This window comes from Bombus impatiens, unplaced genomic scaffold (assembly GCF_000188095.3).
Source record: "Bombus impatiens unplaced genomic scaffold, BIMP_2.2 scf_1079, whole genome shotgun sequence".
In the NCBI taxonomy this organism is placed as follows: Eukaryota; Metazoa; Arthropoda; class Insecta; order Hymenoptera; family Apidae; genus Bombus; species Bombus impatiens.
The window spans coordinates 670,444-696,482 of record NT_177498.1 but is presented as its reverse complement, the minus strand read 5'-3'; the positions used below and the strand labels follow the sequence as shown (position 1 = coordinate 696,482).

Sequence of the window (26,039 nt, the reverse complement as noted above, 5' to 3'; positions counted from 1 at the left end):
CGTGCGAAGGATCGTCGTAGGTATTTGAAAAGATATTCCATAATAATAAAACTGTTGAATTGTTATAAAATAAAAATACGAAAATGGTTTATTGAAAAAATTATTTAGAATGTAAAACTTTAAAGCATTCTATACATAGCTGAGGTTGGTCGGGACAATTTGGACAATAAGTTGTTGTTTTCTTCAAATTCTTTTGTGCCTTTGTTCTTTGTCTGTGTCTTTTATTTGCATAACGTAGTTTGTATGCGCGTCTAATGCTTCTTCCGGAATCATTTTTCCGAACGGCGATATTATGCTGACTCCGTCGAAGACAAAGATTTAATAATTTTGCAACTAATAATTGTCTAAATATTCTAATATTTATATTTTTCCTTGTTGCAATTTTGTAAACCGTCAAAGCGTTTACAACAGAAATTCCCAGAAGGAATTGAATGCCAAGTTTTCTGTACCATTTGATTCCTTCTCTAATTGTGATGACATAAGAAACCGGAATAATCTATACCACACTTTCCTTCATTATATTCAACAACAGCTAGTGGTTTTAATGTTGCGAACAAATGAAACGAAAGATCATTCTTAAGACCACCACTTGAGCGACTCGCATTACTAAAATATCGATGAGAGCACCTAGCAGAGAACGCTTGGTACTGCTGTACGCGTGGCCTGATGGAGATTTCTTTGAAAACACGCGTGGCAGTCAATGTGTTAAAGTATCTTACAGTTGAGAAAGGAGAAAATATTTTCAAAGGAGGATTTAAATCGAGGTAAATGCGCGCGCCAAAATTTTAAGCACCCCCCTCCCCTTTTGTTAAGAAAGATTCTAAAACAATAATTTGTTGCTATTGACTATTGATTAATTTTTTAATCGATTGTTAATTGTTCAAAATGAGAAATTTTTCTTTGAACAAGCATACAATCAATGTTTTTGACGGCAAGGATATGTACTGATAAAATACTTAACTGAGAATCTTACATCCATATTTATTTATCAATCTAAAAGAAAGCTTTTTTAATAATTTCTTACGCATTTCATTTTTATGTTTTATTTTATTAGTAATTATTTCTCTGTGGTATCTTAAAATTCTGTTACATTAATGTTAGATTTGTAGTAGATTTAATACAATTTTTCAAATATTTGAACAAAGATATCTCAGGCGTTTATCAAACATTCCATTTTCCAATTCCATTTTTAATTAAATAATATAATATGCTAAAATATGAGCAGTATTAAACAATACTGAATTATTACCAGAATACATATATTTTGAAATATCATTTAATCTCTTTACAATAAGATATTATCTTTTCATCGAATATGCATATAAGATTTTTGTGTTTTATTTGAATTAATAGTTAATTAAAACAAGTTCTAAATGTTGTACATAAAATGTTTTTAAAGTATTTATACAATCTGTATCAAGTTTTATTAGTTCACTAATACAAACAGAAAGTAATTATTATATTTCCTTTCTTCTAATAAATACTGAATGTATTAAGGACTTGTAACAACTTGTTTAAGAACTTGTAAAAACTCTTAAAAACACGTATTTTGTACCATAATTAGATATTGTACAGCTTGAAAAGTATAATAATAATAATTTACAAACATTAATCTGGAATTTGGCTCTTTATAGTTTATAAATTTGATTAATTTGATTAATTTCATTAATGTTGAAGGTACAAAATATCTTGAAATAAATTCTTCCTGCCGTCAAGAATAAACCGTACCTGCCTGAGGAACAATTATTTATGTTAGCAGAGAAATCTGAGCATATGTATATTTGTATAAAAACAAAAAGAGACGAATATGATTTTAAGAATCTTTTATAGCTGTGGCGCGCGTCAGCCTGTAAAATCTGTAAAATAGATAGAAATAAAAAACGACTAATGTAAATAGTGCGTCTGTATAGTGAATTAGTATATATAGTATTCTATTTGACGTTTTTATTAATATTTTTACATCTTTCGATTGTACACAATATTGTATACATCGTACACAAATATTGCGTGTGTAAATAGTGAATAAATTTTAATAAAAATATATGTTAAATTACACTTACGTACGTTTTTGTACCTAAATAGAAAAAATAAATAGTAGTTAAAAAAAATACGAGGAAATTGATTAAAACTAAAGCTTACAATTAATAATATATTTTTTAATTATTATTAAAATGCATAATTTTAAAATTATTTTATCATAAAATAATAAGTATCATATAAAATATGTAACAAAAGTTTTATTCTTTTATACAATTATGCTACATACATAGGATAATACATATTTTTGTTGTAAATGTAAAAAAAATATAGAAGAATTATTTCAGTCTTTAATGCCAAACAAGAATAATAATTTAATAGAATGTATTTCTTCAAGGCTTGTGTAATGGCAGTGCGAGGTAAAAATCATTTCCACATGACATTGTACATTTTATATATACAATAATTTTGAATTTCATTTACTAAATATCCTAAATGTTGTATGGCACAGTCCGATTATAAACTGGAGGAACAGCATTACTTTATATCATTATTTAAAAATTGTAACTTACTAATTTTCATATGTTGATTAACTATTATATAGAAATGTAAATATATAAATACACATTTAGTAATTTTCACTTTCACGGTAGAGCCGTTACATAAAAATGCAAATAAATGCAAGAAGTACTTTTCATTTTCACAGTAGAAATTAAAAAATGTTTTTTTCTATAAATACACATTTTAAATGTTCTTAGATTATTTAATTATTATATGTCATTGCTTATTTTGATTTTATTCTCATTAGAAATAATTTTCAATTGTTCTATCTATTTTTAATTTGTAATATAGAGTTTGATATGTCTTGATTGTAAATATGAAAGTTACTCAACTAACTTCTTATACACTATAAATATATACGTACTTAAAGAAAAAAAACTTCTTTGCAAAACAACTTGGATATCGAATGTTAAAAATCATATACAACTTTTATACATTGTTACAATATTTACATTTTACGATTAAATTCCTTACAAATACGTTACAAAGTTAAGAGGCACGATGGTATAAATTTTTTACAGAAACAAAAAAACCTATTCAAATATAAGTAACACTTCAAACAAATTTAATAATGTTGCAAAAAGATATCTTTCCTCGAAAATCTTCTAAAAGAAGGTATCAAGTAAAATTTAATGAATGAAATTTAATCACAAAATGATAAAATTTTTATCTTATATTATTTTACTTATTAATATAAATAAATAAAAATTGCTTAACATTTACTTTCCTTGATTTCGAATATTTTAAAAATAATGTTTTTGTAATAAAAAATAATGTCCACTTATAAAATATAAACGTTTTAATAAAATAAATTTTCATTTTTAAATTATTTCTAAAGACTTACCAAAAGATCTCATTTTTTAAAAAATAGAATATAAACAATTTTTAATATATTCAAGGAACAGGGGAAGGAGGTGGAGGAAGTGGACTAAAATATGTAGAAGATCGTGAACTAGGAGAGGGAGGACAACTAATTGCAGCATCACTTTGGTAAACAGATCTTGGAGTAGGAGGTGGAGGATAGGGTTCACTTTCATATCTATATCTTGCTGGGTAATTGCTGTCTGATTCGTCGCAAACATCTGTACTGCAAGGAGTTGGAGGTGGAGGCTGATTTATGCTCCTATAATGCCTATAAGGTTTATACCTAGATGCATTACTGCTTGAACATCTAGTAGAATTGGCTGTTGTTGCTGGACTCGGAGGAGGATTCAATGTTTCTTGTGGGTAACCTCCTGTGGAACTACCTCGAGTTGAACTGGAAGCTCCTTAAAGCAGAATATATATTTATTATTATAATCATAATAACGGATAATATTATTCATCATAATACACTTTCTAATCTAAATTTCTACAAGATGGCAAAATGTCTACAAAACCAATTGTTCTATATACTATTATAACAAATCATTTGTACTACTTTACTTACAATGATTGATTTATGATTTAATAATTTAATTATGATATATTAGTTTGTAAATTAACAGGTTACCAGTTATATGGCTGCGGTCGTAACTTGATCCTATACTGCTTCCATTTAACATTGACATTCTTACAGTTTCCATTCCAATTTTCAAATCTTTCCTACAATTTTTTTGCGCGAACATTGGTTTTGCTAATCTTACTGGTTTGGGTGATAATGGATCTCCAGCTGAATCATGTAAAATATCAGGCAATTCTTCATTGTTTATGAATTTTCTTCTACAATAATAAAATCCGAAAGCAATTATAGCAATTGTTGCAATCAGTCCAATAGGTACAATAATAACATAAGTGATTTTTCCAGATTCTAATGAATTATTTTCTTGTCGAGGATTATTTGCAGGTGTACATGCAGATGCAAGTTCATCGCTTCCGTCGGCACAGTCGTCCCAACCATCACAAAGCGCTGAACCAGAAATACAAACACCACTTCCAATACACTGAAATTGACCTGGACGGCAACAATGAGCTTCGTCTAGGCCATCATGGCATTGAGCTGTTCCATCGCACACCCAGGACATGTCTAACAATTTTAATAATAATTACAATTTCACTATATTTAATTCGTAATTTGAATGATTTGATAGCTCAATATTCTTACCAATGCAATGACCACTTTGACATTTAAATTGTTCACGACTACAAGCTGGACAACCTAGTTCATCACTTCCATCAGGACAGTCGGTTTGGCCATCGCATTTCCATGTAGCAGGTATACAATCTTTTGTTACTGCAGAACTAGGTGCAGCACAAGTAAAATGATCCGTTCCACAGGCTGGCGCAGCTCTACAAGTTTTTTCATCTTCAGATAAAACCAAAGATTTTGGACAAGAACATCTGAAAATAATGTCTTTTATATACTTTAATATAAAATTTTCTATGCAATGATTTTCTTGCTAGAAATTTTAAAAAGAGAAGTCGCTAATTCGTCCGATCGGACATTATTGCTATATAAAGGATAATAATGCCTAATGCTATCGGCTACCGTTATGACAACGGCTGTTTATATGAACCATTTTGAGATCATTCTTATATCCATACATTTGTTTTCAGTTTCCACATATGCAGGCATACATATGTGGCACCTCCTTCTTTCGAAAGAGACTTCCCCTCTAGTGAAAGAATTATCCTATATGAAGAGTCCATAGGAAAAAGTGGAAATGTATAGTTTTAGCATTTTTCAGATAATGAAATTTTGTTTTTCAATATATGTCACAACTTCGTATTTCATCATACATAAAAAAAGAAAAAAATATCACTTTATTCTGCATCATTTGCAACTTTTATTTATAATTTTAAGTAATATGTAACACATTAAACTCTAAAAGATAAGAAGTATTTAATTTTCGTGATATACCTCAATTTTTTATAACTACCGTAAAACTAAAAAAATTTTAATTCGCAATAGCCAATGATAAAGAGCAGCAATACGAAAAAATATTAAACTCGTTAAAATTCGTTAAAATCGACATTCCCCCTTTTCCCCGTACATTCTTCATATGGTATTTATATTTTATTTGCTGATCAAGAGAAATTAAAAATGTACCTAGAAGAAGTGATTCCTATACAAAAATGTGAGCATCCTCCATATTCCCGAAAAGGACTACAAATATGTGTTTTCATTACATCATCTTGTGGAGTATTTATCGCAATTAAATCTGTAAGTACTTTATTCATGATTGTTTTTCTTCCATTTCCAGATTTATTAATACGCTCTAAACTTGATGTTTCCTTATCAAACCAATAAATAAAATCAAAAAAGATAGACAAATAAACAGTTGAACCTTGTCCAACGGGAGAAACCAGAATTCTTCTATTGTTCCCATCAAAATCTGCACATTCAATCTGATTTCCATGTGCCCAATATACAATGCTTGAAATTGCATCTACTGCAATACTTGTTGGTTGTTCTAGATCAGTCGCTACTACAATTCTCTCTTTTCCATCCATTTTACTGCGCATTACTCTCATTTTTCTTCCAATATCTGTCCAAAAAAGTAATCTTTTTTCTGAATGTATTGCAATATTTCTTGGTTTCTCACCATCACCTTTGACTACAACACCTAGAGCGGAACCATTGTCAAGTTTTGTAACATTGATCGCATCATTTGTGGCACATGACCAGAATAGTAATCTTCCCAGTGAATCTAAAGCAAGATCCACTGGATGTCCAGAATTTCCAGAAATCATTATACTGGAATGTGTTTTATTTTCCAAAGTTCTCCTAATAGATAAAGTTCGTCCATCTATCCAATAAATGTGTTGAGTTATAGGATCAAATTCTATAGATCGTACATGCTTCAAACCTTGTATTCGGAGAACTACATCTGGACAATCATTTGTATCAGGAAGAAAGCGAAACATTGCGTTGCGTAAACTATACATCATAAAGTTTTTTGGTGCTGTAACAGAAAGAATAAGTTATTAAATTTAAATTAATATACATCGCGCATATATTATGATATAGTATATCAATAACAGAGAATTAATTAAGAATAATTTTATATTTATATATTTACATCGTTAATTTAACCAATTGAATGTGATATCTTATATGTGTGTCTTCGTTACTTTTGAAGGTAGTATTAAGTAAAAAAGGAACTTGTAAGGTATCAAGGAGTACAGATTATGCTGATATTTATTTGACCTTGTGATAACTTTGACCAAAAAGGAAAAAGGGAAAATAGGAAGAAAGAAAGAAAAAGCAAAAAAGAGAAAAAAAGAAAAGGAAGAGAAAGGCTACTTTTCAATTTTCAAATGGGAACCTATATTTTTTAGTGCATCAAGATATAAACTTTTAAAGTTGATATATTATCGAATGTACACTGTCAGAGTATTGATCGAACGAACTCTGTACATCACAATTGTTTTAAAATTTCCATAGTATTTTCAAAATCATCGCAAAATAGAATAAGTATTCAGTATTATATAGTATATTCAGTATTGGTATTTAAGTATAGATATTTCAGTATTATTTGACTTCTAGATATCCTACAATTTTCATTTAGAGATCTCATCTGTATCTACTATATTTTTAAAAATATTTATCCATTTCTATTATTTAAATTTAGACATGCTGTGTATATTGTGTAAACTTATATGCGCAATTTCCGTGCAGAACATTATTATATCATTTTACAATTAATGAAAAAATATTACAGAATAAATATTAAATATATTTAAACAATTCAAGATGTTGTATTATTTTATCTAATACTGTTTGTTTCGTAACTCATATTTTTATTACAAGAGCAAATTATATCTTAAATCATAGAATTTGACGAAATCTCTACATCTAATTGAAATACATTTTTTTCTTATTTTTATCACATCTACTGCATTTAATATTGAACGTAATCGAGAAAATTTAAAATAGTTTAGTATGATTAAAGATTTTAGGGAAATTATAAATCAAATTTTTTTAATTTAAATATACTGACCAATGCAAGTTTTATTATCCTCTGATAAATTGTAATGAGTAGGACACCCACATTTGAAAGAATTTGATATGCTTTCATTATCTCCGGGTAAAGCGATACAAAGATGAGTGCAGTTGCCATTTTTTAATGCACAGGGATTCCATCCTGCTTGTCTAGAAGCATGGAAAACCAATAAATCTGTTACAGATTCTAACTTATTATGTATCTTCACTCTGCTTAATCCAGTAGTCTTATTAGCTTTCTCTATGTCACCTATTAATTAAATGAATTAACATCAAACTTTGTACAAAATATCTATAAATTTCGGAAAATATCTATTGAAATAAAAATCGAAATTTGTTGCAAATAATAACGTGACGCATATGTAATAGTAACTAATAGTAAAAATAGTAATGTAATAGTAACATAGTTGATAATTTTATGTACTTTTTTACCTGTATTCCAATCTGTCCAATAAATGTAATCTTGATACTGAGTAATACTAAATGGATATACAATATTTTCTGTTATAATTGCTACTCTTTTTCTTGTAAGCAGATCAAAGCTATCAATAGCTGGAGTATATAAATCTGCCCAATATAATTTTCGTGCTGAATGGTCAATTGTTAGACCATTTGCTTTTCCAATATTGGAAAGTATTATTTCACGATGCATGCCATCTAAATATGATCTTTCTATACTTCCAGAATTTCCCCATTCTGTCCAATATATATGGCTAGAAAACCATCATGGTGTTAAAAACTTAATTATACAGGAAATATTTATTTCACAAACGCTTTTATAAACACATGTGAAGTTGTCACTATAATTACCCTCTGCTAGGATCAAGAGCTAAACATCTAGGTTCAAAAATGTTACTCCAAATGAGGACTTTTCTACTACAACCTTCTAATCGAACCATTTCTATTCTTCGTGTTCCTGTATCACTCCAGTATAAATTATGACCAATCCAATCAATTGCTAAACCTTCAGGTGTTTCTAAACCAAGATCAACGACTCTTTCTATATCAGATCCATTTATGAAAGCTCTTGTAATTGTTTTTAATTTAACATCTGTCCAATAAATACGATTGTCTGCTATATTAAAGTCCAAGGCGCTAAAAAAAAATAGAATGACAGTCTTTGGGTTTTTATAAAAAAATTTTAATATAAACAGATCATAAAACTTTTTGTTTATAAGCATAAGCTTACCTTGCATCTTTAACTCCAGTTAATGGAATAATATTATCATTATTTGCATTTTCGATGCTAATTCTGCCAATATTTTCTTTCCTAGCAAATAACATAAATGCATCTGGCACAAAACAAGTTTTTTTATCTTTAGTTAACTCATATCCAATTTGACATGCGCACACATACTTATTTCCTGGTCGATTTAAACACAAATGACTGCAACCACCATTACTTTTCACACAAGGATTTGTACCATTAACTTTTCCTAAATGCACTGCTTTTAAACCCATGACATTTGGAACTTGATCAACAATAACTTCTCTTTCACCACCTGTGAGTTTATGTGCTCTATCCACACTTCGTCTTTGCCAGTCAGTCCAATATAGATAATCTCCTAATAAACTTAAACCAAAAAGGTGTGGAAGATTATCTGTAATTACTTCTCTTCTATCTGTACCATCCATGTTACACACTTCAATCTTATCTGTTTTTGCATCGCACCAATATATTTTCCATCGTGCAAGATCTAGAGCAATTCCATTTGGCCAAACAATATCTTTATTTACTAAAAGAATACGTTCTGTACCATCCAGATTACTTCGCTCTATTTTTGGACGTTTTTCATTCCAATCTGTCCAAAACATCCATCCTAATTCTGGAGCTAAAGCAATTGCTCTGGGTTCGATTAAATCTTCATTTATTAATACTTTTCTACTTGTACCATTTAACCGGGCTACTTCAATTCGATCTGTTCCTGTGTCAGTCCAATAAAGATTCCGTGCTAACCAATCAACAGCTATTCCATCAGGATTTTCCACTTCTGTTATTATAATATTTTCTTGATTGGAACCATCAAGCGAAGCTCTACGAATTGCACGAGCTTCTTCATCTGTCCAGTAAAGCATTTCTTGCACAGGATCAAAGTCTATTGCTATCGCATGTTTAATTCCTAAGTATATTGAAAAATTATAATATATATAAATTTCTTTGAAAAACAAATTAATCGATGAAAAAGATATTGAGGGATACCTGTTAATGGTAATACAAAATTAGTATAATCTGGTGAATCTAAAGAAATGCGACAGATTTCATTTCTTTGAACTATTAATAACAATTCTTCTGGTCCTTCTGCACAAGTCAAATTATCCACTAATTTTACACCTGTAGGACATGCACAGCTATATCCAGGTTCTGTCATACTTAAAAGACACAAATGTGAACAATTTCCATTATTTCTTTCACAAGGATGACTCCCATATGGTTGTCTTCTAACATCCCAAACTTCTATGTCACCAGGTATATATTCTCCATGTAATAATTCTCTAGGAAGTGCTTGAGTTTGACGAACATCGTATGAATGTACACACCATGTTTTCCAATCAGTCCAATATAATTTGTGATCGAAAAATGTCACTGCAAACGGATAATCTAACCCTTTTTCTATGACTTTCCTTCTATTTTTTCCATAATAATCCATCACTGCAATAAATTTAAGTCTTCCGTCTACCCAATAAACCAATTCATTTTCATAATCCACTGTTAAACCGTTTGGCCAAAATATATCATCGGAAATTATCACTTCTCTCGTTGATGGATCTCCATTCATTGCAGCTCTTTCTATTTTAGGTACATCACCCCAATCAGTCCAAAATAATATACTTTTCATCGGTACAAGAGCAATAGCTCTTGGCTGATAAATCTCTGTCCAAAAAAGGACTTTTCTGTGACGTCCATCAATACTGGATACTTCTATTCTATTTTTTTCTCCATCTGTCCAATATAATTTTCCTGTGTACCAGTCACAAGCTAAACCATCAGGAGAAATTAAACTGGAATTTACTACAATTGTTTTTTCGCCAGTATGGGTGCCATTTGTTTGAATGCACTGAATTATTTCTAAACCACTATCAGACCAACACACTAGTTCATGTTCAAAATAAAAATCTAATGCTGCACCTTCAGACAGATCTTTTATAATAGTAGTTACTTTATTAGTACGAGAGGCATTGGCCATTCTAATATCTTTTTGTGTGACAAAGAGAAGAGTTGGCGATCCTAGAAATAATAATTCATATTATTAAAATTAAAAAATTCTGCATTATTATTATAAACTTAGATAGTAGAAAATTGAAGATAAAATTCCGAAATTTATGACAAAAATAATATCATGGGTCATAGTGTTAAGCAATATTGTTATATTTGATTAAAAGAATTGTAGCACAAAGTTGGATAATAAATATTATAAAAAATGATATACACCAAAAGTAGTAGCAAAAAATTAACTTTATGTTATTATAAAATCTAGATAATCCTTAAATTTTTTATATTTTACAATTAGTAACATATTATGCAGTGACATTATAATAAAAGAAATAAACTATAACAAGATATTTAGGCATAATTGTTTAATAACAGATGACCTATAACATAACCTCTATATTAAAATCATGTAGAAAACAACACACTAAATGTTACTTACCATTAGAGAGGAGGACAAGTTTGAAAAAGCATGCAATCAGAATAATTATTAAACTGATAATAGCCATTCTAACAATTGTAAAAAGATCTTTAATCACTTAAAGCACACGGCCGTGACATATACGGGCATAGCCGATACGTCCGTCGTTTGCCAAATTGCTTATTTTAGTCATTGATCTTTACGGATTCAAGCTACGATATCTCATAAGAAAATATATATCTTATAAAAAATATATTACACTCATTTTGATTATAAAAAGATTTACTCATTTTCTATCGGTAAACGGAAGAAAATTTGTACGTTAAGGGGTTAAATTATGGACATTACGAGGAGCACCTTCGGCGTCGTATGTCAATTTCTATTCATGACGAACGATCGATCCGCTCCTTATACAATTTATACAATTTTCATCTGTTGAATCAGATTTACGTTGTCTTTAACTCAAGATAAACACTAACTTATTCTCTGTCGCTCGTATAAACTGTTAACTAAGCAGACGCTTCCTTAGGAGCCAGCAGTTCCCGTAACGGCCGTAACCAATCATTACTATCCCTTGCATTTACAATTTTCAATTGACAATGAAGCTTAACTGAACTTGACGTCACGAAAACTGAGTATGTCAAATTTTACTATACTATATATTAAATGCTAATAGAAATATTTCCCTACTCATAACATTTAAAAAGAAAGTAGTTATTTCTTGTTAAATCATTAAGACGTTTATGCAGATATTTTGCACGACTTAAATTTAAAAAATATTTTTCTAACAAATAAACAATTGAAAATTAATATATAGTATATATTTTTATAATCTTTTAATAACAACATTTTCTAAGTGCATGTTAACTTACAATTAGTTTAATCTTTTACTCGAAAATTATAAAGTATAGCTTATTATTTAATATTGCATATGTATAACATTAACATAATGTTTCTTTTTGGTTTTAATGTTGCTTCGATATTGAAGATCATTAGCAATACTATCTAACAAGATTATAATCTTTGGCAGTCTTGTTTCGGACAGAACAAAATTCTTCTGTTTTATTAATATAATTAAAGTAGAAAACTACTAAAATTTTAGGATGAATTATATTTATATATACATGTATATGACCGTAACCATAGTGGCCGGTGACACCAAACTCCCTCTGTGTTCTTACCTATAATTAACTCTAGTTCTAGCAGCGATTCATAGATGTCGCATTTAATGTTTTGATTGTAGTAGTAAGCGTACAAATGGTCATGTCCTCGCGCACGCGGATCTCGAGTTACATTGTTGATAACAGAATATAGAATTATTAAGAGGCTAAGTAGTATATGATATACAATAAGTTACAGAATAACGACAGATTATACAATTTTCCATATATCATAATTTTTACATTGGTTTTAAATGAAAAACAATGAAAATTATTAATCTAATTATTTATACAACATATTTATACAACAATTATTTGTGTTTATAGAGATTAATGTTCTCAGTACATTTATTTTCTAAATTAATACATAAGTTTATAGGTATACAACATATTATGTTTCTGTATTTCACAAAGATTTATGGATTAGATATATCATTACTTAAAAACCACATTGATATTCAATTCTATTATAAACGAAGTTCAAAAAAGATTTGAATATATATGTAGTGCATTTTAAATAAATTATAAAGGCAGCATATTTTAATACGTTGTTAAATTAATATTAAGTTTGACTATATTAGTTAACAATTATTATTTATCTGATTCTCACATGTTATTCACTTAATTACTTTTATTGAAGTCATTTGTATTTTTAGTGTGGAACATGTCTAATATTATATCCATTATAAATAGAAATCATTGTTTGAAACAAAACGTGTTGTTACAAACTTGTGTAAGGCATTCAAGTTCTACAGAACAAACGCCAGCTACGTATTGTTCGGAATTAGTTAGGTATTTTATAGTTACTGATAATGAATATATATATAGTAGTTGACAGTCATAGTTATTTTAGATGTTTACATGCTGTTCATTTTAAATGTTTTATTATTTCTAGCATTATTTGTTATTATATAAGTGAACAATTAAATAAATGAGAAAATGTTAACAATTATACTTTGAGAAAACATTAAATTTCCCAAAGCTGTAAAACAATTAATAAATAATCAAGGATATATATATAGAAAATCACTAAATAAATTGTTACTTTTTACATTGTTAATTTCTTTCAGAAAACATGATTATGAAAACTTCCTGTGTACATTGCTATTATCAAACAAAAATAAAGCGGCCGCATTTGTAATTCGTGCATTTAATGTTGAAGTAGCTCAAGTAAGAGATCAAGTGCGTGATTATAGAATAGGAGAAATGAGATTACAATTTTGGTCAGATGCAATAAATAATACATATAAAGGAAATCCTCCAAGAAATCCTGTTATGTTGGAGTTACATAGAGTATGATCTTATTTTCTTATCTCTTTGGTTCTCTGTACTATTTATTGTCCCACAAATTATAATAATTGTAAGAAATTTTTGCAGATTTTACAGAAACATTCTCTTTCTAAACATTATTTCAAACGTTTAATTGATATAAGGCTTGATAAACTTCGGGATTATTCATTTCATAATATGAGTGAAATAGAAAAATATGCGGAATACAGTAGTTCTTCCATTTACTATCTTCTTTTACAAGCACACGGTGTAAATAATATTAATGCTGATCATGCTGCCAGTCATTTAGGGAAGGCACATGGCATTGTCAACTTACTTCGATCGATTCCTTATAATGCCAGTAAAAGAGTGAATATGTTACCACAAGATATTTTAATGAAACACAGTGTTTCTACAGAAGCTGTATTACAGGGCCAATCCAGTAAAAATCTTCAAGATGTAATATATGATGTAGCTTCCTATGGAAAATTACATCTAGATGCTGTAAGTACATATCAAGTGCAGAATTAAAATGGAATGGATAAAGTAGAGAATGAAAAAAAGGAATGGATTACATTTGATCTTTTATATTTTAATATACTATAAAAGTTTTCTTATTTTTAGACAATTTCTCTTAAACATAGTATGGGAAAAGAAGCAAATTTAATCTTTTTACCAATAATTTGTTTGCAAAAGTATTTAAATAAATTAAGAAAAGCAGACTTTGATGTCTTTAATGCAAAACTACAGAAGAAAGATAATTTACTTCCTCTATACTTGTATTGGAGAAGTTTTATGTATTAAATTTGACATACTTTTAGTTAAGATTATCTTTTGGTTAAAGTATTGTAGAATATTTGAAATAATAATTATATCATAATACAGTTAAACTAAATATTATTTTAGTACCTTATAAGAATAAGAGAATTTCAGCACATTATTAATTTTAACAGTTTACTTTTGTAATATACGTTTTAATTATTAAGTCTATATAGAATATATAGGAGTAATGAGAAAATTAATTGACAAACCTTTTGATAAAAACTTTTCTCCATATTTTATTAGAACAAATCTGTAGGATTAAAATAATTAAGTAATTTACATTGTGTGTGTGTGTTTGTGTGTATTCTATTCATTTTTGTTCAACATTACGTGCTTTTATGGGAACTCGTATCTTTTTAAAACTGAGAGTAATAAAGTAATTCTGATTGTAAAAACCATCTGAAGGATAACGCAAAATAAAAATTTGTATTGGACAGTGTAATATTGCATAATCTATTTATAGTAATTAAGCAACAGTTTCTAAAACTTCAACTAAAATATATCTGTTTTATACATTATGAAAATAACTTGTATAATTTTCACATTCCATTTCTGTAGTATTCAAAGATAAGTCACCAGTACTACAAGGTATTGTAGGTATATTTGAACCTTGAACAGTGAAGCCGTGATAATCTTCTTGTTCTGATTCTGTAGAACATGGTAAATTCAAATGGGTAGATGCTAGTAGTTCATTTGTAGATTTGTCCTGTTGTGTGTCAAAATCACTTTGTGTATCCAAACTTATAAGACTTGTTTCATCCTCTGCTTTGCTTACATCGAAACTGTCATCACCAATGAAAGAAGGAAAATCAAAAGTGGGAGATGGTGTAATACAATCTTCTATTAAAGAAGTTCTCACGTCGTTTTGTGGTGTGGAATTATTAATTGTGGCAGGGCAGACCTGTTGTTACGAGTAACTATTTATAATGAATTTTTTAATTAAAAATTTGTTAATTAAAAAGATTTCTTACTTGTGGAATAATTGGAGGTGGTAACTGATAACTTTCAATATCTTCACAATCTAAATTAGTAGGCAATCTTTGGCTATGTGTAATTAACAATGGAGTTCTGTCTAAAACCGTGTTCACTTCTGACTTCATTTCATCCTGAAATTGTAACATCTTTTCTTTTAAGTTTAATGCTTCAGTCATTATTTCTGCAGTTTTGGCTTTCATTTCATCAAGGAGGGTTATATCTTCGCACATTAAGTGCAGACTCTGCACATACATGAAAATAAATTATACTAAAAGTTATTATACTAATTAGTAATTTAATATCATTAAAGAATAATGTAGTATGTACTTCACATATCATTAAAGCAGATTCCCATGTATTAGCAGGTACACGTTCTCCGGACATATAAGCATTAAAATCTTTTTCGTCCATATTTAATGATTCAGCTGTCAAATTTTCAATAAAAGATACAGCACAACACTGAAATTATTATTATTATTATTATTATTATTATTGTTGTTGTTGTTATTTCATTACCTTAAATGTCATATAAGGAAAGCTAATTGTTTTTATTCATTGATTGTTTCATTATAAGATAGTAGTAACATTCTTGATAAATATTAAAATAAATGTTACCAGATTTGTGAAGTAATATCCACCTTCCCCTGTCATTAACCTGCTTGCATTACAGAACCTAGTAATGAAATTGATGTTACTTTTAAGACGAGCAGGATTAGCTTTTAGAACAATGAAAATTAAGGCAGGAAGGAATTCATCTGCAGATGCAGGCCCACCAACAGATTGTTGTAACATTACAAATATATTTCGACAACAATAAATAACGCAAGAAAGCTTTTCTTGTGGAGCTTTTGCGGAATCCATATTTAATAAATCTACAACAAATTAGGAAGCTATTATCAAATAATTGGTGAATAAATCTAACACATTCAATAATTGGAAATGTTGGAAATTAACATAACTGATTAAAACTTTTTTAATAACAAACCAGTTATGGAAGTATAAACAAGTTCTCTAACTTCAGAACTGGTTTCATGTATTCGACATTCCAAATTTTTTCCACTAACCCAGTTCAATTGCCGAATTCTGTAATTATCATAATTGTCATTCTATTTTATCAGAAATGTTATTAATTTGATTTATGAATAAGGCGAACCTCTTCTGTATTGCCAAATCTTTTTCTTCGTCGTTTGTAAAAGGTGGACAAAACAGAATTCTGTAGAGCAAAGTCATTGCATATCTTTCTACATAATCTAATAATTTTTCTTTAACTTCTGGCGATATATCTGAAATAGTAAATTAAAAATGTTCGTGTTTAAGATACTAATTTGTTAATGTGTAGATCATTTTAATATAAATCTATTTTTTCAATACCTGCATATTTAACACTATTTTCTAAACGTTTAGCAAATACTTGATAAAAAGTTTGTGTAATCTCTGAAAGTTCCTCTATTCTCTTCACATCTTTATTCTGCAGTATCTCAATTATAAATGAGTGCATACACTTTCTAACATCTTTTTCTACTGGTGTTTTAGCAATTATACCTATTAGGTCGCGGTTGTCAGCTTTTACTTTTTCAAGATCAGGATTATCTTTTGTTAATTCATGAAGTAATTCTTGGTACCCCTGTACTTTAGTAAAAATCAAAACATTCAGAATAATGTAAGTAATGTAAATAACATTTACAAAAAATTTGATAAAAGAAAGTATACATAAAATAACAATTAAATTTTTTTTAATATATATTGAGTAAATGTTTTACAAAAATCAAATACAAAGTTAAATATACTACAGGACAAATGTACCTTTTGCAACTGGTTTACGAAAAGATATATTTAATAACTTATACTTTTTCTCTTGTTGTACTTTCTTTTCCTCATATTTTTGATGTGCACTAATTGCATTCTTGTTAGAAGAGGCACTGAAACATTAATCAGATTGTAGCAATAAATATAAAAAATATACAAATCCATATATTTTAAGAAATAATTAATAAGTAGATTATTAACTTTTACATGAAAATAAATATAGCATTATATTAAAGCACAAAAAATTTGATGCACAAAAGAATGAAATCTAAATAGTACAATTTCTAATCGTTTTTCATGTATAAATACATGCATTATAAACATATGTAGTGTCAATTGAAACCTAATTCCATGTTAATTATCATTTTAATGCAATGTAATTGTTATCGCAAAGTTCACAATATAAAAAAATAACATTTCTAAAATTTTTACATTTACATATAGACAAATGGCTTTAAAAATAAAAAAAAAATTTGGTATAATATAAATTGGCCTAATATAAATTGATCAATAAACGTATAAATCGTACCTCTGTCCGCAAACATTACATTCTGTTTCTGATCTTTGTTTTTGTAAATACTCTCGATAACATTTGCTACAATAACCTTCCCATTCGGCATTTCCATAAAATCCACAACCATTTTTACATTTAAGATCAGCTTCATCGATTCTTAAAGTGGGTGTTTTTATAGAGTACATTTTAACAAAACTTCTTGGATATTTTTATAATTCTTCTTTCTGTATAATTTACATTTTACTTGTACAACTCAGTTATTTCTATCTTTGACGCGGCATCAAGTTATGCATACATAGTTAAAAATTTGGACATATGACAAACGTGAAAACGCATGCGTAAACCTTTCTGAAAAGTATGTGTATACATACATATATGCATACTGTATCACTAATTTATATCAATATTTATAAATGTGATTCTTATCCAATATATTCGAAATTTTAATTTAATATTTTAAGTTATATAGACAGGTGAATTTAGAACTCTCAATTTGATAAAAACATAGTCAATAATGATCATCTTACTATATAAATATTTAAATTATTATTAATTTTATTTATTTATTAGAACGCATAAACGATTCTTATGTATGTATAGGCATATATAATTAATATGTAAAGAATATGATTATCTATAGTTATATAATGTCTTCAATATATAAAAGCTTCAATGAAGCTTAAAGTAAAAAGTTTGAAACATTTATATTACATACATGTAAAAGAAAATTTCTGTATAGAATAAAATTATCAGAGTTGAATTATAATTAAATAACTTATAATTAAATAACAGATTTTTATAATTTTAAGGAACTATTTATAATTTTTAACGTATAATAAATATTTCATGATTAATAATTTTTAAATGTCTAAACCGGACAAGTTTACCTCTTAAAAAACATTTTTAATAAAATCATAGGAAATGCGATTGTTTTGAACTTTGCCGCTCTTTGTATTCAGGAGTATATGGTGAAAAATACCTCTGTATTTGAAAAGAGGACAGGGGTTATAATTTAGTTCCTCATTTAAAAAGTAAAAGGTTAAATGTCTTTTATATAGTGTGAGAGATTTTAAATATATATAGCAGAATGATGCACTGTGTAAGAACGTTTACTTTCAAAAAGGTATATTTGCGTTTATAATAAAGAGATGTTAATTTAACCTCAAATATTTAAAAACAATAAGTAATTTTAATTTACCATATTATAAATAATTTCTTTGATTATTGATAAATTTTGTTCTTTTATATATGAAATATTGTGACTTTTATTTATTGATTTAGTTTTATATTCATAGTAATAGTATTTGTGTCTACATAATCGATTATGATCTATTTAATAATCTACTTTACGTAAGTCTATAATTATATATAAATTTTAATAATATACGGAGCATTTTTATATGTATACATACGTTTAAATATATCTTATAATCTTATGTCTTTTCATTTATTTTCTTGTGAAAATATAAATTCTAAATGTAACTGTTATAATTTTATATTTATGGTATCTAACTAAATTATTCTTTCTTGATTTGATGGTTGATATGAAATATTTATGACAGAAGATACCATTAGCGTTGACATTAAAATATATCACAGAATGCAAGCTGGCTGATAATAGTGGCATCAACTTTTTAATCAGACCTCAATCTTATCATTTTTATAAGAATGTGCATACGTCTAAGAGTTTAGTTAAACCAATAAGTCAAATTGGAATAATTAAAACATTGTCACATAAGCTTGATCTTTTTAAAAAAAAAACTGTGAGTATGATTATTCATTGTAATTTTAATGTCTCCAAATATAATATCTATATATTCGTAATATTCGTAATAATGTAATAATTATTTATATTTCTTTGTATTTTAGCATTTAAATGAATTGGGTTATGATTTGTATGGTGACATTCCTGATGGACTCAATTATTCGATATTTTACAAAGGCATGTTATTGCCTTTAATTTCTTATTAATTCCATTTGATGTGATTTGTTTAAGTGAATTAATTTTTGTAATTATTTAATCATTATTTTTATTTATTAGGTTTCAATATGCCAGATACATTTTTCTCTTGGTTCCTAGTCACAGAATTGCATGTTTGGATGTTAATGGTACGTTTCATGGCTGAAGGAGAGAAGGGCAAATTAGTTATAAGCAAAATGGTCGAGGCTATGTGGCATGATGTTCTTATAAGAGCAGAATTACTTGGTGTGAGTAATCAATAAATTGCGTGTTGTTATCTAGTTCTAATTTATCTTAATTTATTTATTTTTATATAGAAGTTTCATATCTCTAGTTTCATTTTTATTTCATTAAATTTAACTTCCACTAATCAGCTCATAATGTAAAATACTTACAATTTTTTATCACTAGCCAATGACTCCAAGAACAAAAAAAAGACAAGTAGCGGAATTGTCATATCAATTTAATGCAGCTATAGTTGGTTATGATGAAGGAATCATGTCAGATGACAAGGTACTAGCTAGTGCATTATGGAGAAGGTTCTTTTGCTTAGAATGTAACAATCCAGAACATCTAGAAAAACTTTTAATTTATGTTAGAAAACAGGTAATTAAAACATTGTCCTTTAATTAAATATTATATATTAACTCGATCATTGTGTTTTTAGATTAATATGTTTGATAAAATTCCATCAGAAAAAGTTTTTGATAGATCAATAGCAAAATGGGTAGATTTGTAAGGCATCACATGAAGATCATTAATACTATTAAGAATTTGTAAATTTTAATTAGGTAAAATTCATATTATAAATATATTAAACTTACAATATAGCAAAATTTGATTTTTTATTTCAATTTTAATTTCAATTTTTTAAAATATTATCACATAGTTCAGTTTTTGAATGAACAATTATACGACATAAATACTGTTTCTTACAGTTCATATCACAACTTTCTTGCAATTTAGGTCCTGCTTGTTTGTAAAAGTTCCTACAATAAAAAATGAATTTTTACTATGAACCATTGTATGATGATTTGTACTATGAACCATATAATGAACCACTATATAATGTACAATAATAGAATAATATTGCATGATATAACTTTTATTATAATTCTAACATACTTGTAATACTTATTTAATAATGTTTCATTCTTTGCTGCTGTAGAGAGCCAATTATTTAAGGATTTAACAGATAAATCTGGAAGGTCATATTCTGTTTTAAAAGAATATGATTTATACCAGGTTGGTCTTACATGGATATTTTTATTGGCAGAACTGAGATCATACATCCAATTTTGGTAATCAGCTACTTCCTGTAAGAAAAGAAATTTGAACGTCTATTTGCTATTATTTTTATCCTAAATTAAAATAAAAAAAAGTTATTTGTACATTTTTATAATCCAATTAATTTGTTATCATATCATAAATGAATGAAAGAACAACTTACATAATTACTGCAATTTACTATATATATTTTATAATTTGGATTCAATTTTGAATAAGCTGTTATACTACCACCATTCCAGGCAACATTTTTTGCTTTCATACCAGAATTATAAAATATTGCTATTTCATCATTATGAGTATGTCCATTGAATTCAGCTTTAATTATATGGGAAAATCTATCAACTATTCTTAAATATTCTCGTTTCCATGTCTTAAAACAGCTATTACTATTAGAGGGTATATGAGATAAAACATGTACAAATTCATCATTCCTCTCTGCTTCAGAAAGAATAGTTGCAAGCCAATGTAATTGATTATCGGGATCTTGCGGATTATACCAAAGCCACCTGTATAATAAAATAATTGAAAGAAATACGAAGAAAATCAATCACAAAATAAGTTATAAAATAGAATATAATTTTGATACATATTTTACTATTTTTCTACTATTTTCTCTTCTGCTAGTAACATTCTGTATAATAAAATTTATACAATTATAGCATTGTATTCATTTCACATACCAATTGTAAGAATAACACACATTGCTATTTAAAGCTATAATTCTAAATCCTCTTTTTGGGACAACAGTGTAATATCCTCCTTGAAGTATAGTAGAACGAGTATGTTCTGGTAACCATCCATATGCAATCCATAGGTCTGCCATTAATTTATAAAGCCAACTTGTAGATAAATTGTCTTGCGTAATATTTTTTGGTGCGAACCTATAATTTAGAATAATTATAAAATATAATTTAGAAAATCGTCAATTATAACTAAAATAATATTCATTTACAGATCTAAAATATTTTTGTAATAATTCGTATAATTTCGTAATGTTTGTATGAAAATTTACAAAACAACTCGGGGAATGAATTTCAAAATACAGAATTTTGTAAAAATATATCTTATTTTGAAACACAATAAATAAAGAAACATTAATTTCATTAATTGAACGAATGTAAATTTTTGTTTATCTTTTAGAAAAGAGTGAGTTTATTTTACATAGAATCATTTATCTAATCTGATAAATTTATATACAAGTGTTATTAAATATTCTTTGTGTATAGTAGAGAATTTCATTGGAAATTTCAATAAACTTACTGATTTAAAGGATTTGATTCATGATTTCCAAATATTGGATATATTATAGTATCATTAAAAGTATCATGAATATATTCATAAATTTTTACAAGACTTTGTACATTTCCTTCTTTTGAAGTTTCCCATACTCCATGGTCTATAATATCACCAGTAAAATATATAAAATCTATATCCTGGGAATGAAATTAAATTTGATTTAAAATTAAAATTAAAAATCCATTTTTTAGCCATATTTAATATTTTTTGTATAAATCTTACTATGCATAGTTATCTACAATAACTAATTTAGATTTGAACTGAAGTAGAAGGAAAAATAAAAGTAAGATTTTAAGATTATATGTATTTTAGTTAAATATCTTATGAATACTAAATGAAATATACATTAATCAGACATTAGCTGGATTTTGTTCCTTTTTTCTATACTAAATTAGTTACATTAGAGATTACCTGATGTGTATATTTTATATGATTTAAGGCATCAGTGATTGCATGCCATGGGGTATCGCAGGAGTTATAATCTCCCCAAAAGCCAGCAAACGAAGTCATGTTAGGTTCATTTTGTCCTTTTCGACAACAAACTGGTTCTCTACAAATTGAATTGCCATATGGTTCATAAAGAGGATCATAATGTAGGTCTGTTATTTGTAAAATTTTTATTTGCTCTTGTGTTTCATTATCAGTAATTATTGCATTAGAATTGTTATCAACGTGAATATTCCAATCAAATTCAGGATCGCTTAAAGGACATGATTTTGATTCTAGAACAACGCCACAAACTGTATTTGCTGTTAAATTTGGTTTTGAATCTATGATGTACAGAACAATAGGCTATAAAAATAATAGAAAATTAAAATAATTTATACATTAATAGTCAAATATTTTGATAAATCTAATTACATATGTACATATTACCAAGTTCAGTTCAACAACTCCTCTACAAACTCTTTCGGTTTGAATATTGAGCAGTACACATAATTTTACTATTTTATCTTTTATATCTTCTTCTGACATTCCTTTACGTCGTAAATTGAAAAATGTTTTTAAAATTCCTCGACATATTGTACATATTTTAGTATCAGAATTTGCTGAAAAAGATCTCCAGTCAGAATTCTGAAGTTCTGTAGGAATTTTCAAGGATTTTATCATATCATTGAACAATTCTCCCTCATAGTCCAACTTGGTCCATAATTCAATTTCATTTGAAAACGAATTCACATCTATATCTGTTGATGAATCAGTTCGTTATTCTTTATTTTATTATATAGAGAAGTATTATAAATATTTACAATATATTGTTTTTATTGAACAATTGAAAGGAAGTTTATTCTCTATTAATTTCAATTAGCAGAAGAAAATTGGGTTGAATTGCTGAATAATTACCGCTTTATCGATTCCGATACCGTTGAAATATGTTATCAAGATCATCATTCTGAACAACTTTTTCATATACATACGACAGGATGATTCATCTAAGTGTTTAAGCTGAAATATTTTTGATACAATTAATTGGATCAAAAAATGTTTCAGACAAAAGTAGAATGATTTCAAAGGGGACATGGTCTGATGTTATTAATTTTTCTGTAGGTGGGCGCGTAAAGGATATGCAAAGGTCCTGTCACAGGATGGTCAGTTCTAGTTCTCAAGTTGTACACAAAAGTGTGTTTAATATCAGATATGTGCATACTTCCTTTCCATGTTCTATACAAAATTGTAGATTAGATATTACAATCATTGTCTGTGTATGCGTATGTGTGTGTTTCCAAATTATAATTGTGTTGACGTAGTCGCGCTATTATCGGTATTGCGCCGCTACTATCCTTTAGATAGCCCAATCCTATTTACGTACCCCTTTACATTTGGAATTCAGTGACTGGAATTCTTATTATTTTTTTCATTGCTTATACGTTACTATGAAGATATTTAAAAAAATCCCGCTAGAATTCATGAGGAGGTAATAAATCGACAGATTCACGCGGCGCATACGATACCAAACATACTTTTATGTATAACTTGAAAACTAAAACCGACAACCCGTTATACGTACCGGAAAAAAATGTTCAAAATGATGATGCTGATAACATATCTCAAGAGCATCTATCAGGCATCTCTTAAATAGTAAACATTATTATTTTCATTGAAAAATAAAAGCAGTTTTATTATTTAAAATATACTTAGCCAATGTTGAGTATTATGTTGAATAAATTTCCAATGAAATAATTATTTAAATAGAGAGTTCAAATAAAAAACGCAAATAAATTATTTGTTATTTGGGTAAGTCTAAATATATTATTTAGAATAATTAAATTAACTGATATTTACAAATGAAGTGTTATCTTTTATTTATGATTTTCATATATTTTAGTTATTTATTACACAAATATAACATTTCAATCAGAGAAATTACTGTAAATTACAATTTTTGATAATGTCCATTAGCTATGATGAATACATCAAAATGAAATAGATACGGAAAAATTCTTTATTTGTATATTATCATTCGTTTTTCGATTAAAGCCAAATAAAAAATAAAATTTCATTTGCAAATAAGAAATAATAAATAGATTAATGTTAGCATCTTAAATTACTTTTGTTTAAATTCAATTAAAAGAAACTTAATTCCTATTCACAGCTAAAATATTATTTTAATTTGTTATTTATTATTTAGTAGGTAAATAAAATTTTGAACTTAATTAACCAGAAAAAAACTGATTTAACCCTACCTTCTGGATGTCGGACGAGACCATTTATACTTAAAACTAATATACTCAAAATTAATTGTTGAAACCACATTACTGTTGTGTTCTACGAACATTCAATTAAACACTGCGTTCAGTTCGATACATTTTCAATCGTTTTCAGCTTTCATTATCTCGTTTCAGTGATTTTTTTTCCCACTGATAAATATCGCAATTGTCATCTCCTTGATATGCCTATTTCCCAATGCTTGTAGAATAACATTCTAAGATTGTGAAATAATTAGAATTTAAACGGAGAAAAAGAAGAAGAGTCTTGTACACTATATTGTATTTAATTTGATTTAGTTTGAATACTTACGTTCGGCATTCTAATCTATTTTTGATAAGTCAGAGGAGACGATCAATACAATACGACACGATACAATACAATACAATATAACATTATCATGGCAGTATGTGGATTTTATCTTGTGAAGTATTCTTTGTTTGTATACGACTTACTTTATTTCGTACGAAAAGATGTAAGCTTATAAAATGATATCTATTTTTATCACAGAACACTCTGAAAAATGCGATTAGATTATTTCATGTAGACTCTTTAACGTATCAATCTTTCTGCGTAAGGTTCATAGTAATAACAGCTGTCAATACCATCAAATACTATCTTCATGTTGATTTGTGATAAGATAGGAATCAGATTCTTCTGGCTGATCGATTACTTTCTCTTAAGCGGACTTAAATACATCATTTTTTAAACATAAAGCATCAATCAAAATCAATTGATTGATGTTCCATTCTATCTAAAATTAATCTATTACTTAAATGTAAAGTATTAAAATTATTTGGCCAACAATAAGTACCGTATTTAAAACGGCGTAGATGACAATGAATAATCAAGAATCGCATGAATATTTATACTGGTTATCGATAGCAAACATGTGAAGATTAAAAGTTCATTTATACACAACCGAACTATGTCCGTTCTGTGCCCCTGCCGCGGCCCGTGCCCGAATCGGTCACCATAGTTTTAAATGTAGCACTTCATACATTATCAGTGTTGTGTCCATTCGTCATCCGTGGTCCGGATGTATCCCGGACATATTTTTTCTGTTCACCGAGCGGGCTCGAACTGTCACAGCCATAGTACGGACTTTTATAAAACTGGGTTTATACCAGTCAAATAGCATTTCAGTCCA

The 26,039-nt window shown here is 27.8% G+C and overlaps 5 protein-coding genes across 9 annotated transcripts; 2 read left to right on the top strand and 3 right to left on the bottom strand.

Moving 5' to 3' along the window:
* Positions 1-3,400: 3,400 nt before the first annotated feature.
* Positions 3,401-11,179, bottom strand: LOC100748621 (low-density lipoprotein receptor-related protein 6). Its single transcript, XM_003493304.4, has 10 exons — positions 11,113-11,179; positions 9,663-10,688; positions 8,652-9,582; positions 8,273-8,557; positions 7,895-8,175; positions 7,461-7,712; positions 5,567-6,422; positions 4,622-4,857; positions 4,031-4,543; positions 3,401-3,806 (listed from the first exon to the last, which is right to left on the bottom strand). Exons 1-10 carry the CDS (start codon positions 11,177-11,179, stop codon positions 3,433-3,435), a joined length of 4,821 nt encoding a protein of 1,606 aa, XP_003493352.1. The 3' UTR covers positions 3,401-3,432.
* A 1,104-nt stretch (positions 11,180-12,283) lies between these two features.
* LOC100742763 (NADH dehydrogenase (ubiquinone) complex I, assembly factor 6) lies at positions 12,284-14,740 on the top strand. 2 transcript variants are annotated; one of them, XM_003493339.4, is made up of 5 exons: positions 12,284-12,379; positions 12,908-13,043; positions 13,322-13,544; positions 13,629-14,024; positions 14,145-14,740. In XM_003493339.4, exons 1-5 carry the CDS (start codon positions 12,349-12,351, stop codon positions 14,322-14,324), a joined length of 966 nt encoding a protein of 321 aa, XP_003493387.2. In that variant the 5' UTR covers positions 12,284-12,348; the 3' UTR covers positions 14,325-14,740. The 2 variants fall into 2 exon arrangements, with proteins under 2 accessions (XP_003493387.2, XP_033179478.1); XM_033323587.1 differs by having other exon boundaries at positions 12,324-12,630.
* On the bottom strand, positions 14,631-17,949 carry LOC100748503 (rab5 GDP/GTP exchange factor). The gene is made up of 9 exons (XM_003493303.4): positions 17,653-17,949; positions 17,121-17,236; positions 16,689-16,946; positions 16,471-16,600; positions 16,303-16,400; positions 15,933-16,189; positions 15,645-15,776; positions 15,314-15,559; positions 14,631-15,243 (listed from the first exon to the last, which is right to left on the bottom strand). The coding sequence occupies exons 1-9, from the start codon at positions 17,820-17,822 to the stop codon at positions 14,851-14,853; spliced, it is 1,800 nt and encodes a 599-aa protein (XP_003493351.1). The 5' UTR covers positions 17,823-17,949; the 3' UTR covers positions 14,631-14,850.
* Positions 17,950-18,570: 621 nt separating this feature from the next.
* LOC100742644 (ubiquinol-cytochrome-c reductase complex assembly factor 1) lies at positions 18,571-20,388 on the top strand. 2 transcript variants are annotated; one of them, XM_024371049.2, is made up of 6 exons: positions 18,571-18,760; positions 19,203-19,400; positions 19,507-19,579; positions 19,679-19,845; positions 20,009-20,203; positions 20,265-20,378. In XM_024371049.2, exons 1-6 carry the CDS (start codon positions 18,725-18,727, stop codon positions 20,334-20,336), a joined length of 741 nt encoding a protein of 246 aa, XP_024226817.1. In that variant the 5' UTR covers positions 18,571-18,724; the 3' UTR covers positions 20,337-20,378. The 2 variants fall into 2 exon arrangements, with proteins under 2 accessions (XP_024226817.1, XP_024226816.1); XM_024371048.2 differs by having other exon boundaries at positions 18,572-18,760; positions 19,200-19,400; positions 20,265-20,388.
* A 29-nt stretch (positions 20,389-20,417) lies between these two features.
* Positions 20,418-25,658, bottom strand: LOC100742526 (sphingomyelin phosphodiesterase 1). Of its 3 annotated transcripts, XM_033323586.1 has the most exons (10): positions 25,495-25,643; positions 25,202-25,405; positions 24,868-25,106; positions 23,060-23,370; positions 22,595-22,975; positions 22,148-22,320; positions 21,568-21,768; positions 21,048-21,393; positions 20,723-20,913; positions 20,418-20,586 (listed from the first exon to the last, which is right to left on the bottom strand). In XM_033323586.1, exons 3-10 carry the CDS (start codon positions 24,935-24,937, stop codon positions 20,460-20,462), a joined length of 1,800 nt encoding a protein of 599 aa, XP_033179477.1. In that variant the 5' UTR covers positions 24,938-25,106; positions 25,202-25,405; positions 25,495-25,643; the 3' UTR covers positions 20,418-20,459. The 3 variants fall into 3 exon arrangements, with proteins under 3 accessions (XP_033179477.1, XP_012246958.1, XP_024226814.1); XM_012391535.3 differs by having other exon boundaries at positions 25,202-25,658; XM_024371046.2 differs by lacking the exons at positions 25,202-25,405; positions 25,495-25,643 and adding an exon at positions 23,528-23,629.
* Between the last annotated feature and the right edge of the window lie 381 nt (positions 25,659-26,039).

Bases quoted from the DNA above. Each gene is read 5' to 3' on its own strand.
- LOC100748621 (XM_003493304.4), bottom strand. From the start codon at position 11,179: ATGGCTATTATCAGTTTAATAATTATTCTGATTGCATGCTTTTTCAAA. The intron at 8,558-8,651 runs GTAAGCTTATGC...ATTTTTTTTTAG, and splicing joins ACTGGAGTTAAAGATGCAAG to CGCCTTGGACTTTAATATAG. The intron at 4,858-5,566 runs GTACATTTTTAA...CATTATTTTCAG, and splicing joins ATAGGAATCACTTCTTCTAG to ATGTTCTTGTCCAAAATCTT.
- LOC100742763 (XM_033323587.1), top strand. From the start codon at position 12,585: ATGTTCTCAGTACATTTATTTTCTAAATTAATACATAAGTTTATAG. The intron at 12,631-12,907 runs GTATACAACATA...TTGTATTTTTAG, and splicing joins ATTAATACATAAGTTTATAG to TGTGGAACATGTCTAATATT. The intron at 13,044-13,321 runs GTATTTTATAGT...AATTTCTTTCAG, and splicing joins TATTGTTCGGAATTAGTTAG to AAAACATGATTATGAAAACT.
- LOC100748503 (XM_003493303.4), bottom strand. From the start codon at position 17,822: ATGTACTCTATAAAAACACCCACTTTAAGAATCGATGAAGCTGATCTT. The intron at 16,401-16,470 runs GTTCGCCTTATT...TGATAATTACAG, and splicing joins GATTTGGCAATACAGAAGAG to AATTCGGCAATTGAACTGGG. The intron at 15,244-15,313 runs GTAAGAAATCTT...TCGTAACAACAG, and splicing joins CACCTCCAATTATTCCACAA to GTCTGCCCTGCCACAATTAA.
- LOC100742644 (XM_024371048.2), top strand. From the start codon at position 18,725: ATGATGCACTGTGTAAGAACGTTTACTTTCAAAAAG. The intron at 18,761-19,199 runs GTATATTTGCGT...TATTTATGACAG, and splicing joins GAACGTTTACTTTCAAAAAG to AAGATACCATTAGCGTTGAC. The intron at 19,580-19,678 runs GCATGTTATTGC...TTTATTTATTAG, and splicing joins TTATTCGATATTTTACAAAG to GTTTCAATATGCCAGATACA.
- LOC100742526 (XM_012391535.3), bottom strand. From the start codon at position 24,937: ATGTGGTTTCAACAATTAATTTTGAGTATATTAGTTTTAAGTATAAAT. The intron at 22,976-23,059 runs GTAATATGTACA...TTATTTTTATAG, and splicing joins GAGTTGTTGAACTGAACTTG to CCTATTGTTCTGTACATCAT. The intron at 21,394-21,567 runs GTATGTGAAATG...TTTATTATACAG, and splicing joins GTGTGTTATTCTTACAATTG to GTGGCTTTGGTATAATCCGC.